Genomic DNA, 15,097 nt, shown 5'->3' on the forward strand with positions numbered 1-15,097 from the left:
TGCGCATGCAGAGCCCAGGATGGAGCCCAGGCAGATCTCAAGGTATATACAGATTTTGTTTAAAAAAAAAAGAAGTTTACAGTTCTTGAGTTATACACAGCTATTGGAGAGGTTACACCCAGAGGAGAGGCAGCTGTGCCGCTCTACCGACCAACACCAGGAAAAAAGAGGAGAAAAAAGGAAAAATAACAAAAACTCAACGCAAGGGCAAAAGCAGCCCCGGATCTCTGGTCTGACCCCAGATCTCTGCTCTCACCTGACAGGAACCCAGCACAGGGGGGAATCGTGGCTCTTGCAAAGGGGCAGCAGGATGTGGAGGGGAAAAATGGGGAAAAAGGAAAAAAAAAAGGAAACTATAAAATTGTGAAACATCTCCCAGGTGCAGGGAGCAGGGAAGGGAGCACAGCTGAGGGATGGGCTCAGGCTGGGGGCACAGCTCTGCTCCCCGTGCCACCACCCTCGGGTGGGCACAAAACCAGCCCTGGGTGGGCACAGCTGGGGCAGAGGGACCCGGGAGTGCCCACGCGGCCTCTCCTTCCATGGAAACCTCGGGGCAGGAGGAGAAACGGCGGCGGGAGAGGGCAAAGGCTGCTCCAAAGCAGCCGCAAGGGCTGCGGCGAAGCTCGGCACTGCCGAGCTCATCCCAGGGTGACGCCGCCGCCGTGGGGGGAAGAAGAAAATCACCCCGGAGATGGGAAAAGAAAGGACTGGAGACGATCAAATAAAGCTCTTGCTCCACCACGGTTCCAGCTTCCCATGCGGATGAGGTGGGTGAAGTTTTACAGACATCTTTTTGTGTGTGGGGGAGATTCTTTTGGGAGGAAAAGGGAGATTTGGGGTGAAAAGAAAAGAGGTGGGAAATGCAGGAGGGTCTGAGGGGGGGACGGGAGAGACCCCAGCACCTTCACCCAGCACCTTCACCCAGCACCTTCACCCAGCACTTTTGGCAGCTGCTTTTCCCTCCCAGGACAAAAGGTGGGATTTGTCCCAGCCTGGCAAGTGCTGGGAAGGAGCATTTTTGTGGCTGGGCCACCAGCTTGGACAAGCTCAGCAAATCCATCCCGTTGTGTCTCACACAGCCAGCTGCGCTTCCCCAGTTTTTGGGGTTTTTGGGGTTTTTTTTGGGAATCCCAGCTTAGTGTTTCCCATCCAGCCCTAAATCCACGTGAGGGGAATGATGGAGATGAAAAACCCTGCAAGGGAAGGGGGTGAGGGAATTAGAACACTATTGTTATACAATATTGAAAAAATACAAATTTTTATTGTGATTTCTTTTTTTTTTTTTTTTGGTTGCCTTTTTGGTTTTTTTTTTGTTGTTCTGGTTTTTTGTTGTTTTTTTCTCGTTTTTTGAAGCTTTTTAAACTGAAATCACCACCCAGCACTTGACTCTACTCCTAAGTAGCACCTACAAGTAAAGGTTTATAGCACAAGCAAAACTGCCAGGGCAGCAGGAAAGCGAGTTAAACGTGGCCCCTCCCTCCCCAAATTAATGAGCAAACAACGTGCTAGATAAGAGTTAATTACATCATTACATGTTAAATAATTAATATTACCCTCCAGCAAGCCACAAATGCTAGATAGAGAACTTCAGCACAGTACTAGCCACAGCCCTACACCACTGCTGGGAGAGGATGGGGGGAGGAGGAGGAGGAGAGGGAAAACCTTTGCTTCGTGCCCGGAATTAACAGAAAGGAAATTCATGGTAGGTTTTTTTATTAAGGAAATTCATGCCAAAGCCAAGTGGGACTTGATGGAGTTTTTGTTGTTCTCCCCCCAAAAGCAACAAGAAATGAAAGGAACTGATTGTGCTTTATGAATCAGAGGTGGGGTCGGGCTCTCCCAGCCCCAGCTCGGTGGAGTCTCGAAAGGAAAAGGGAACAAAGCCCAAGAATTCTGGGGAAATGGCAAATGCACCAGTCTGACATTCAACACTCTGCTCCAGAGTCGCTCAGGGTGGGTTGATTTCTTCCTGCGGGTCGCGTCACAAACGAAAAGATCTCGTCCAAACCCCTCCAAAAATCCCCAAAAGAAAACAGCAGGTAACATTCAGCTTTAAAAATCCATCTCAGCTTGAAGCTCCGATGCACAATTATCCCAATTCAAGTATCCCAAGGAGACATTTACTTATCAGATTTCTAGGAACAACAGCACAGAAAAAAAAAAAAATCTCTCAGTTTGCTGCAAGACACCAGGAGAAATCCAACATTCCAATTCCCACACATCCTGGAAAAAAAAACCAAAAAACCAAAAAAAAACCAAAAAAGAAAACCAAACCAACCAACAAAAAACCAAAGAGTGAATTCATTTGCTTCCTCAATTGGTGCTTTTTAGGCTTTTTTTTTTATTCAGCTCAAATTTTGTGTGGTTTTTTTTTTTCTTTCCTAGATAATTTTCTTTGTTAACTCTTCAGGAATTTTTATCCTGTTGTACACACACAAGCAGATGGGAACCAAGCTGGTGCAGAAGGGGGAGGAAAGAAAGATTTAAAAAGAGAAAAAAAAAAAAAACCAAAAACCAAAAAGGAAAATCAAAAATCGGTGCCGATGGATTCGCGGACTTGGGCCAACGGGACAATTCCGTGGAGCTGAAGCTCTGGCAAGGCCAATCCATCCGGTCAGAGGAGAATTCCCAGGTCACAGCCAGCGTTTGTCAGGTGTCTGAACCACACTTCCAGCAAAAGAGGGAGGGGAGGGAAAAGAAAGAAAGAAAGAAAAACCAAAAATGACAAAGCCAAGTGGGAGCCGTGGAAGGGCAGCAGGTTCCAGAGCGCGGGCAGAGGAGGAGTTGGGCTCCAGGTGCATCCCAGCTCCAGGAGCTTCCTCCTCATCCGTGGGTGCTTCTGGGTGGTTCTTCCCTCCCAGGCAGAGCAGGGAACATCATCCACAGCTTCTCCAGCAGGGTGCAGCAGGCAGCTCAGTGCCCACAGCTGCGGAGGGCAGGCAGGAGCCCACAGCAGCAGGGCTGGAATGCCCAGCGAGTCCAGGCGTCTGCCCTGCGCTGCTCGGGGCTCAGGCGCCCTGTGTGATCCCCTGAACACAGCCTGGGGCAGCCCCCTCCATCCCCACACCCCCAAGGGCTCACACTCGGAGGCAACACCAACACCTCAGCTGGAAACCTCGACCCCACAGCAAATCCTTCTCTTTTTTCTACCTTTTGTTTGGATTTTTGGGTTTTTGTTTTTTTGCTGATTCCCTCCCTCCCAGGGCAGCTGTTTGGTAGCACACCAAAGCTGACTCGGCCAAATGGAAAATCTCAAGGCATGCATCCTGCATATAGCTACCAGAATGGAATGTCGGGAACGCTCTAACGCACCTCGGGAGCCGGGACGTGACCCAGAAAACCAAGAGCTAAAGGGTGATATATATATATATATATTTATATATAAACACACACCTATATATAAATATATATATATATGTGTAGCTCAATGCTAGAATTCATAAAAACCTTGTTTAGTAATAAAAAAAATTGCTTTGTTTAAATATGAATATTATAGTCTGCTTCTCATGGTTAGGAAATTAGAGTCTCTCTGAAAAGCAGGTGGCCTCCTCTACTACAACTCCATGTCCTGAGCCTCGTCTTCAGAGAAGTCAGACATGGAGCTCTCGGATGAGCTGTCCCCGGTGCCTTCTTCCTGTTCTTTTAGTGCTTCTTCTGTTGCATATTTCTGGATGTATTCTGGATGGGAGGGAAAAAAAAAGAAAAAAAAAAAAAGGGGTATTTAGGGATAGGTAATCAACAGCTGGGGGAGGTTGGGCGTATTTGATAAGTTGCTTGTTATAGAATTGATAATGTAAAATGTAAATGTGAATAAAAATAGAATATAATGTGATATAGTAGAAAAATAACTATTATAATATATTATATATAATAATATATAATAATATAATATAATATATAATAATATATAATAATATATAATAATATAATATAATATAATATAATATAATATAATATAATATAATATATAATATGATATGATATATATATAATATAATATATTATATTATATAATATAATATAATATTATATTATATTATATTATATTATATTATTATATTATATTATATTATATTATATTACATGATATAAAATGTAATATGATATAATATAACGTGATATAATATAATGTGATATAATATACTATATGTTATAAAAATTACTATGAAATACGATAAATGACCATAAATTCTCACAAAAATTAATACTGATAAATCATGTAAGTATATAAATTATAAATGGCGTATTTGATAAATCAGATAAATGACCTCTTATAGAATTGATAATGTAAAATATATATAAATCAGATAAATGACTTCTTGTAAAATTGATAATGTAAAATACAACTATTTTACATAATAAAATAAATAAAAATAAAATATAAAATATAAAATATAAAATATAAAATATAAAATATAAAATATAAAATAAATATAAAATATAAATATAATATATAATATATAATATATAATATATAATATATAATATATATTATATATATTATATATATAATATAGTTATAATATATAATATATAAAATATATATGAATAAAAAATGATTAAAATTATCATGAAATAGATGAAACAGCACAAAATTAGCATGAAATAGATACGAGGACACCAGCGCACCTCCTCCCTGGCTGCTCCAGGGCACATTCCCACCTGCAAGCTGCTGCCTCCTCCAGCCTAAGCTAAAAATTGAGCCCTTCAAGCTTCAAATGCCACTTTTTTATATCCAGGAAAGCTCCTGGGCTGGGTGGGTTTTTTTTTTTGGAAGGTTTAACCCAGGGAAAGTGAAATTTTCAGGGAGTTTCCACGCTGAGCGTCACGTTGATTGGGATTTGTGTTGGGATTTTCAGTCCATCAAGGGAAAAAAAAAACCAACTCCAAAATATCGAACTAGTGACAGAGCATGTCCCAGAGAAGGGTGTTCAGGAAGGGGAATCCTGCCAGGAAAAGCCCTGTGGATTCGTGTCGCAGAGGCTGGAGCAGCAGGAAGGAGCTGAGCTCACAGCCCTGGCGTTCCAAGGGATCCCACTGCAATTCCAGACACGTGGGGTGGGACAAGTGACCCACAGAGGTCCTGAGCTCCAGCCTGGAGATCTCCAGCTGTTCCTCACCCTCCCAGGGGAGATTCCCTAAGAAATCTCCCAGAGAGCAGGCAGAGGAGAGGAGGAATTACAAATTTTGGGGCGCACCTCTGTTCCTGTGCTCCCTCCCCAAAGCACCAGGAGCATTCCCTGTCTCCCAGAGATGGAATCACCACGAGCAGCAGCAATAAATAAAATATTGGATTTGCACTCCCAGGGCCTGCCAGGATCCTCTGCAGCACTTTTAACATGTCCAAGGTTATTTTTTACAACAGGGGATGGCAGAGTTTGAGCTCCATCCCATCCCTGTCACGCAATCCTGGCAGGAGCTGCTGCACTCTGGGATTTCTGGAACATTCCAGGCACTCCCAACTCCTTCCAGATCATCTCTACCTGGCTCTGCAAGGGTGGGAATGAGGGAGCAGGTTATCCCTTCGTCCCCAGGGATGTCCTCAGAGCTTCCTCTGCCTGCCATCCAGTTTTTCTGGCTTTTTCCCAAGGGTATTTTTGGGCTCTAGGCTGTTTTCATGAAAGCCCAGAGGACTCTCAGTGCTGGCACTGGAGATTTTATCTGACAAATTATTATTTTTTTGGTTGCAATTTTTTGCCCTTCCCTGGTATAAAAAAGCAGGGAATGGACTTTGGGATACTGAGCAGGGCAGTCTCCACAATCCTGTCAGAGGAATCGGCCAAGGGAGGCCGAATAATTCAAAATTGAATTCCAATTTTGAGAGTTCTACCCTCAAAAATCAAACATTTCACAGCAGAGCAGCGAGTCCAGGTTTAAGCACTCCTGGGTGATGTGGCAGAGCTGATCCCAGCTTTTGGGATACCTGAGCTTTCCCAATTCCCAGCCCAGCAGCACCTCACCCCTCCCTCCTTCACATATCCCATGGAAGGGCAACAACCAGGCAGAACCTGCAGCAGAGAGCCATCACCGCCTCGGCATGCAATCCCAATTAACTGTGCTAATTAGGCCTCACCTTTAATTTTCTGTTTGTACTCTTCTGGTCGGTGGAGGTACATGGCTGCAGCGTCCCCATTGAGAGGATCTATGGGGTTGGGATAGGCCAGCAGCTGGGGCAGGAACGACTCAAAAATATTGGTGAGATCTGCAAGGCAAACACAACCTCGGTGTCAGCGTGCCCAGGGCAGAGCCATCCCAAAAAAACCACCCTGGAACACCCAGACAGCAGCACAAACTCCCAGGGAAACACTCTGGGAATGAGGAGAAATAATAAAGGGAGGAAAATCAAAATGGAAATAAAGGGAGGAAAATCAAAAATGGAAATAAAGGGAGGAAAATCAAAAATGGAAATAAAGGGAGGAAAATCAAAATTGGAAATAAAGGGAGGGAAATAAAAATTGAAAATAAATAAAGGGAGGAAAATCAAAATTGAAAATAAAAAAGGGAGGAAAATCAAAATTGAAAATAAAGGGAGGAAAATCAAAAATGAAAATAAAGGGAGGAAAATCAAAAATGAAAGTAAAGGGAGGAAAATCAAAAATGAAAATAAAGGTTGATGGAATCAAAAATGAAAATAAAGCTGATGCTGCAGCTCCTCATCCCTACACACACATGCTGATATCCATGGGATAAGCAAGAAGGGGATGGTGCTGATCCCAACCCTAAATCCTCCCTGGATTTTTGGGGGAAACCAAACAAAGGGTGGAGAGGGTGGGGATGTTTCATTCCACACATTGGGAATGAAACATCCCTTCCTTCCCACTGCAGGAACATCCTCTCCCTGCATTCATCTCCAAGGGTTCACCCCCAGCCTCATCCCAGGCACACAAACTGCCCAGGCCAAGGGCAGCTCCATGGAAATCCTCCTTTTCTCCTGATGCAGGAACAGGCACAATTCTCTGCTCCTTTATCTGAACTGTAAATTCTCCTGTGCCAATAAAACTCCTCATGCTGATATCCAGGGGTTAAGCAAGGAAGGGGATGGAATTTTCCTGATTTTTAATCCTGGCTGGAACAATCAGGAAAATCTCCCAACAACCAGCGCTGTGCTTTGTCCTTCCCTGAATTCTTTACCCCTTGCAATCCCTGTTTCAATGGAAGTTCTCTGCCCGTGGAGCAGGGCTGGAGCTCAGCCTCTGAGGTCCTTCCAAGCCCAACCATTCCATGAGTGTGTGGGAAGCACAAAGCTCTTCCAGAGCTTTCCATGACCTGGTTAACAGAAACCAGCACTAAAAACTGACCAATCCAGGGAATGTGCAGAGCTCCCAGGAACTCCTCAGCGCCAGCAGGAATCTGTCACCAAACAATGCAGAGCAGAAAACTGCCCAGAGCCACTGGGGGTGCACAAACCCCTCCTGGGAAGCACCAACTCCCCATTCCAGAGCTGGGGATGGGCAGGAACCAGCCCTGAGCCATCATCCCTGCTTGGAAATGTTCCTGGTGGGAATGTTCTGGAAATCTCTGATGTGTCTCTGTTTCCTCGCGGCAGGGAAATCCTGGGGGTGAGCATCACCACTGTGGCCACCTCCACCTGTCCCTGCTCCTGGAAAAAAGCTGGATCCCATTCCTGAGCCAGCCCCAGAGCTGCTGAATTCAACTCCCAGAGCCCTCAACTTCCCCCAGAAATTCCCCAAAAAAGGGGAAGGAGATCTCCAGGGGCTCTCCCTGTGCAAGGAGCTCCTCCAGAGTTCCAGGCTCCAGCTCTGGATGTGGTGCCCAGGTTGGACAGGAGCTCCTGGGATGGAGCAAAGCAGCACCTGGAGAAAGGATCTGAGTCCCAAAAAGGATCCCAGGGAACAGCAGGAGGGCTCTGGGTGGGAATTCCCTGGATCTGAACCCCAAAAAGGATCCCAGGGAACAGCAGGAATGCTCTGGGTGGGAATTCCCTGGATGGAGAAAGGATCTGAACCCCAAAAATGATCCCAGGGAGCAGCAGGAGGGCTCTGGGTGGGAATTCCCTGGATTTGAGTCCCAAAAAGGATCCCAGGAAAAAGCAGGAAGGGCTCTGGGTGGGAATTCCCCGGATCTGAACCCCAAAAAGGATCCCAGGAAGCAGCAGGAGTGCTCTGGGTGGGAATTCCCTGGATCTGAACCCCAAAAAGGACCCCAGGAAGGAGTAGGAGGGCTCTGGGTGGGAATTCCCTGCCCTGGCACTGCCTGGCCCTTGGCAGCTGCAATTCCCAGGGACTGGATTCGGGCCCTGGCAGCAAGCAGTTGAGTTTGGTTTGTAAAATTTCGTGCCGGGTGTCTCCCCTTGGCTCAGGAGCCTCTCTGTGGCCACTGAGGGCCCCTGAGGAGGAGGCAGCAGAGCCCTGGAACTCCCCTGTGCTCACAGAACCCCAGGAAAATGAGTTTTTCTTGAAGGAACCTCTCTGAACCCCCCAAATGTGGTGGGGACACCCACACTTGAATCAAATAAATTTTGTTTTGCAGCACCGAGGAGCTGCTGCTTCCCCAGGAATGAGCAGGAATTGAACCACGAGGTGCTCAGGAATTTTTTTTGGGTGGATATTCCAGGTTTCTCCCACCTTGGTGGAATGATCTCACCCAGATCCTCTGCCAGCTCTGCTTTAAAGGAATTGGAAAAATTCCTTTTTTAAGTGCAAAAAGGAAAGGAATTATTCCTCCTTTTCCATTTCTTTGTGGGGTGGTGTTGGAATCTTGGGTTGGTGGTTTTGGAGGGAATTCAGCCTTGCCAGTGTCCCCCTGCACCCCTGGCAGGACCTGGAATGCTGGGGCACAAAACCACTGCAATTATTCCTTTTTATGCTTTTTGTGGAGAAGCTGATCTCCCACAACAAATCCAAGCTGTGATCCTCATCCTCCTCCACGTGGCAATTCCAGAATTCCCACCAGGAATTCCAGCTAAAATCACTTTTCCAGGGAAGAACCTGAAGGATTGGATGTGCACATTCCCCTGGGTTTGTTCCACAAAGCAAACCTGGAATATCTGAAATCCTCATTTTTCAACAGAGACTCAGCTGTGCTCCTTCTAACAACTCCAGCTTTCTCAGTTTTAAATTGATTTGGTTTTTAAATTGACCTGTTAATCTCTAAAAAGCAGATTTTTAACCAGAAACGAGCCCATGGAAACCACTCTGCAGCATCAGAGGCAACACCACCTCCTAACCTGTAAAAAATCTTATTTTTCTCGAGATTTTGGCTCAGGGAGGAGTTTCAAATTCAGTAAAAAAAACCCCCAAAATCAAAGGGAAAAAACCTCCAAAAAGTGGCCTGGAATCACCAGTCACAGAGGAGAATGCCCAACTCACCGTAGAGAGCTGTCCAGGTTTGATTGATTACATCTAGACACACAGTTCCTGACCTGGAACACATGGAAAAAACAATGGAATTAACACTGCAAAACACTCTGGGAATGGAAAAAACTCCTCCCCAAGCCCTTGCCCAGGGTCTGGGATAAGCCCTGAGTTATTCCTATTTATCTCCTTTAACCACCTCCACCTTCCCACTCTGCCCAGGAGAAAAGAAACTGGAATTTTACTGCCAGGGAAGCTCCACACGAGCAAAAAATGATGGGGAAATAAAACTGGAGATTTTGGAGGATTTTCTACAAAGATGAAGGAAGGATTTACTCACGCCTCGTCAATGTTGGGATGGAAGATTTTATTCATGAATCCTGCAAGGAGAAACAGAGAGAAATCAGCAGAAAACCCACAAATAAATCTATTTTTTTTTGGGTTTTTTAACATGAGAAATCTGGAATTGATGGACCAAGGACCCAAAGCCATCCCAGCCATAAATAACCTTTCAAATAAGCAGGTACCATTCCCACCCTGGGTCCATTCCCCCAAATCCCAGGGAATGCTGGAGTCAGGAAATCCAGGAAAACTCTGCAGTGCAACCACAGAGCTTCTGGTGGATCCTGAGAATTCCTGCCCAGGAGCTCAGTGGAGCTCCCCCATCCCATGAAGTGGGTTTAGAAGGGCAAGAATAAACACTGAACACAAATGTAAGCTCAACATTTGATTTTAAAAATAAATTTTGTATCTATTTTTTTTATATATATATATATATGTATATATATATAATATATATATAATATATATATATAATATATTATATATATAATATATATTATATATTATATATATTATATATATAATATATATAATATATATTATATATATATTTTTTTATATATATATATATATATATATATATATAAAATAATAAATGTATATATATTTTTTTTCCCCAACAGAGATTTCCTATGAGCTTGGTATCATAACATTAATCTACACTTGTGAGCCAGGGAGGTAATAATTGAAATTTTCCATCAACACAGCAATTAATTCTGTTGTTGGTGCCTCTGGTCTCCTAAAAAACAGGTTTAGGAGGAGGGAGCTCAATGTGCCTTTGTCCATATTTCAGAGGGATTTTTTTTTTTGCTCTGAGTTGCAAATTAAATGGTGAAATAAATGAAATAAATTTTGAAGTAAAAAATAAATACATTTCTTTTGAATCATTTTAATAAAAAATTATTCAGAATAAATTCAGAAATGGTTTCAAGCCTTACAACAGTCCCCCCAAAACTTGAATCCAAAGATTAATTTTGTTTTCCAGCTGCCAACTTCAACCCCAAGTTCAAGACAGCTGGAAGCTCCAAACATTCTGGTTTTTATCCCATAAATAATGGTAAAATAAAACACATTAATGGAATTATGCACCATCCTCAGCCTGTAGAATCCCAAACTCCTCACCAGGAGCAGCCCAAATATCTGCATGTGGCCACAAACCACACATGGATCAGGGGTGGAATCAATTCCTTCATTCCTGGCTTGGAGAAACCACTTGGGATCTGCTCAGAGGGACGGATCCAACAGGAAAAGCTGCTTCCAAACCTTGGAGTTGCCTTTTGGATTGAACAATTGCCAGAAATCCTCCTTTTCTCTGCTGTGCCACCTTTTCTTATTGAGAATTTGCCATAAATCCTCATTTCCCTCTTGTGCCACCTTTCTGGATTGAGAATTTGCCACAAATTCTCCTTTTCCCTGTTGTGCCACCTTTCTGGATTGAAAATTTGCTATAAATCCTCATTTCCCCTGTTGTGCCACCTTTATTTATTGAGAATTTGCCATAAATCCTCATTTCCCCTCTTGTGCCACCTTCATTTATTGAGAATTCACCAGAAATCCTCCATTTCTCTGTTGTGCCACATTTTTTTGAGAATTTGCCATAAATTCTCCTTTTCCTTGCTGTGCCACCTTTCTGAATTGAAAATTTGCCATAAATCCTCATTTCCCCTGTTGTGCCACCTTTATTTATTGAGAATTCACCAGAAATCCTCCTTTTCCCTCTTGTGCCACCTTTTTTATTGAGAATTTGCCATAAATTCTCCTTTTCCCTGCTGTGCCACCTTTCTAGATTGAAAATTTGCCATAAATCCTCGTTTTCCCTGCTGTGCCACCTTTTCTTATTGAGAATTTGTCAAAAATTCTCCTTTTCTCTGTTTTGCCACCTTTATTTATTGAGAATTTGCCATAAATCCTCATTTCCCCTGTTGTGCCACCTTTATTTATTGAGAATTCACCAGAAATCCTCCTTTTCTGTGTTGTGCCACATTTTTTTTGAGAATTTGCCATAAATCCTCATTTCCCTGCTGTGCCACCTTTTTCATTGAGAATTTGTCATAAATCCTCATTTCCCTGTTGTGCCACCTTTATTTATTGAGAATTCACCAGAAATCCTCCTTTTCCCTCTTGTGCCACCTTTTTTATTGAGAATTTGCCATAAATTCTCCTTTTCCCTGCTGTGCCACCTTTCTGGATTGAAAATTTGCCATAAATCCTAATTTTCCCTCTTGTGCCACATTTCTGAATTGAAAATTTGCCATAAATCCTAATTTTCCCTCTTGTGCCACCTTTCTGAATTGAAAATTTGCTATAAATCCTCCTTTCCCGTTGGGCCTTTTGTTGAATTTGCCATAAATCCCCTTTTCTTTGTGATTTTTATTGAGAATTTACCATAAATATCCTGTTCCATATTTCTGAATTGAGAATTACCTAATCCTCTTCCCTTTGTGCCATATTTCTGTTTTGAGAATTCACCAGAAATCCTCATTTCCCTGCTGTGCCACCATCCCACAGACCCCAACAAACCCAGGCCCAGGTGGGAATTTCCCTGAATCCTGCAGGAATCCTTTTAAACCAACAGCAACTATTGCCTCTGACTGGGATAAAAGCAGGGAGGAAATTCAGGTCTGGGACATTGACTCCATCCATGGAGAAAGCTCCTTCCAGGACTCAAAAAACATGGAAGTTTTCTTTTCAGAGCAGCCAAAAAAGCCTAAAAGAAATCCGTATTTAACCATTTAAGTGCTGCCAACTTCCCCCACCTTCATGTAATGCTTCAGGGGAGCACTGGGGTGTCCTCCCTGCCCAAAGGAGGAGCAGCCCAGGGTGAGTGACAGCGTGGAGCCCAGCTGGGACTGAAATCCCTCCCCGATTTCCCAGGAATTGGGACACGACCACAACTCCAGCCTGGACTGGGGGGTTCTGCACAAACCCAAGGCTCAGACAATGCCCAAAAGCCAGAACAACCTCCAGGAGAAAGGAGAACTCCAAACATCTCCACGCTGCCAAGTGAATTTCAGGAAGAGCCTGGCAGGATTCAGCTGCAGAAGCTGAAGCAGATTCACCAAGGGGAGCTGGAGTTCCATCAAATATTTACACTCTGCAGCTCCCACAAGTTTAAATCAGGTCACGGATCCATTTTGTCGGGGCTGAGCTGCAGCCAGCGCTGATCCTGACCCGAAATCCTGCCTGGATCTTTGGGGGAAACCAAACAAAGGGTGGAGAGGGTGGGGATGTTTCATTCCACACACTGGGAATAAAAAAATCCCTTCCTTCCCACTGCAGGAACATCCTCTCCCTGCATTCATCTCCAAGGGTTCACCCCCAGCCTCATCCCAGGCACACAAACTGCCCAGGCCAAGGGCAGCTCCATGGAAATCCTCCTTTTCTCCTGATGCAGGAACAGGCACAATTCTCTGCTCCTTTATCTGAACTGTAAATTCTCCTGTGCCAATAAAACTCCTCATGCTGATATCCAGGGGTTAAGCAAGGAAGGGGATGGAATTTTCCTGATTTTTAATCCTGGCTGGAACAATCAGGAAAATCTCCCAACAACCAGCGCTGTGCTTTGTCCTTCCCTGAATTCTTTACCCTTTGCAATCCCTGTTTCAATGGAAGTTCTCTGCCCGTGGAGCAGGGCTGGAGCTCAGCCTCTGAGGTCCTTCCAAGCCCAACCATTCCATGAGTGTGTGGGAAGCACAAAGCTCTTCCAGAGCTTTCCATGACCTGGTTAACAGAAACCAGCACTAAAAACCTCATTGGCTCTGTACTGATTTTTATGGACAAAAAGGACACAGTGCCCATAAACATCCAGGTAAAAATCAAATTCCAAGTTCTACAGGCAGCCAGGAGGGAGACAAAAAAAAAAAAATCCCAACAGTGGGGCGGGTTTATTGTCACACAGCTCATCCCAATGAATGCCCTGTGCAGAATTCCAGGTGAGCATTCCAGATTTTGGGGTTCTCTCCAGGACATGGAGCTGAGGTCACAGCCTGAGATTCCAGCTGCTGGACTGGTTATAAACATCTAATTTAGTATTTTAATCCAAAATTCCCACTGAACTCCTGGAAAAGGCAGTGCTTGGGAAGGATGTGAGCAGCACAATCCATCCTTTCTCTATGGAGAAAGGTTATAAATATCTAATTTAATATTTTAAACCAGAATTCCCCCTGAACTCTTCGAAAAGGGAGTTCTTGGGAAGGATGTGAGCAGCACAATCCACCCTTTCTGTATGGAGAAAGTTATAAATATCTAATTTAATATTTTAATCCAAAATTCCCACTGAACTCCTGGAAAAGGCAGTGTTTGGGAAGGATGTGAGCAGCACAATCCACCCCAGTATGGAGACACCAAAGTCCAGGATTGCCTTTGGAATAAAAGCACAAAACCCATGTGGATAAAAAGGCTTTGGGTGATAACAGAAAACCCCCTGGGCATCCCTAAGGAATTCCACACCAGGAAGGGATGCAGCTGGAAAACCAACCTGGGAAACCAACACTGGTGTTGCACCATCAGCCTGGAGTGAGAATTCCCTGGATTGCCAAAAACCCTCGAGGAGAAGGGAATTGTTAAATTGAAACCCCAGCTCACCAAAGGCTGGCAATTCCTCAGGGCTGGAAACTGGGAATGGGGAAGATTGCCACCCCAACTCCTGGATAACTTGGGAAACACGGAAGATTCCCACCCTAATGGCTTGGGAATGTGGAAGATTCCCACCCCAATACCTGGATAATTAGGAATATGGAAGATTTCCACCCTAATACCTGGAAAACCTGGAAGATTCCCACTCCAATACCTGGATAACTTGGGAATGTGGAAGATTCCCCCAAATACCTGGATAATCGGGAAGTAGGGAAGATTCCCACCCTAATACCTGGATAACTTGGGAATGTGGGAGTTTCCCACCCTAGTACCTAGATAATTTGGAATATGGAAGATTTCCACCCCAATACCTGGATAATTAGAAATGTGGAAGATTCCCACCCTAATACCTGGATAACTTGGGAATGTAGAAAATTCCCACCCTAATACCTGGGAAACCTGGAAGATTCCCACTCCAATACCTGGGAAACCTGGAAGATTCCCACCCCAATACCTGGATAACTTGGGAATGTGGAAGATTCCCACCCCAATACCTGGATAACTTGGGAATGTGGAAGATTCCCACCCTAATACCTGGATAATCAGGAAATGTGGAAGGTTCCCACCCTAATACCTTGGGAACGTGGAAGATTCCCACCCCAATACCTGGATAATTAGGAAATGTGGAAGATTCCCACCCTAATACCAGGATAACCTGGAAAATGTTGAAGACTCCCACAGAATCCCAGAATGGTTTGGGTTGGAAGGGCTCATAAAGCTCATCCAGGTTCCACCCCCTGCCATGGGGACATTTCCCACATTTTCCTGGTTGTTTTTCCACCAGCCAGGCAGAACTCACAAGGACA

The 15,097-nt window shown here is 44.1% G+C and overlaps 1 protein-coding gene across 1 annotated transcript in view; it reads right to left on the bottom strand.

Annotated features, from left to right (window-relative positions):
* Positions 1 to 1,272: 1,272 nt before the first annotated feature.
* UBE2H (ubiquitin conjugating enzyme E2 H) overlaps positions 1,273 to 15,097 on the bottom strand; it is a 57,760-nt gene continuing 43,935 nt past the window's right edge. The window contains exons 4-7 of the mRNA XM_030959862.1: positions 9,655 to 9,694; positions 9,330 to 9,382; positions 6,074 to 6,202; positions 1,273 to 3,678 (exon numbers count right to left, since the gene is read on the bottom strand). Of these exons, the coding sequence (XP_030815722.1) occupies positions 3,554 to 3,678; positions 6,074 to 6,202; positions 9,330 to 9,382; positions 9,655 to 9,694 (347 nt within the window). The 3' untranslated portion in view covers positions 1,273 to 3,553. The remainder of the gene's footprint in view (positions 3,679 to 6,073; positions 6,203 to 9,329; positions 9,383 to 9,654; positions 9,695 to 15,097) is intronic.

This window comes from Camarhynchus parvulus, chromosome 1A (genome assembly GCF_901933205.1).
Source record: "Camarhynchus parvulus chromosome 1A, STF_HiC, whole genome shotgun sequence".
NCBI lineage: Eukaryota > Metazoa > Chordata > Aves > Passeriformes > Thraupidae > Camarhynchus > Camarhynchus parvulus.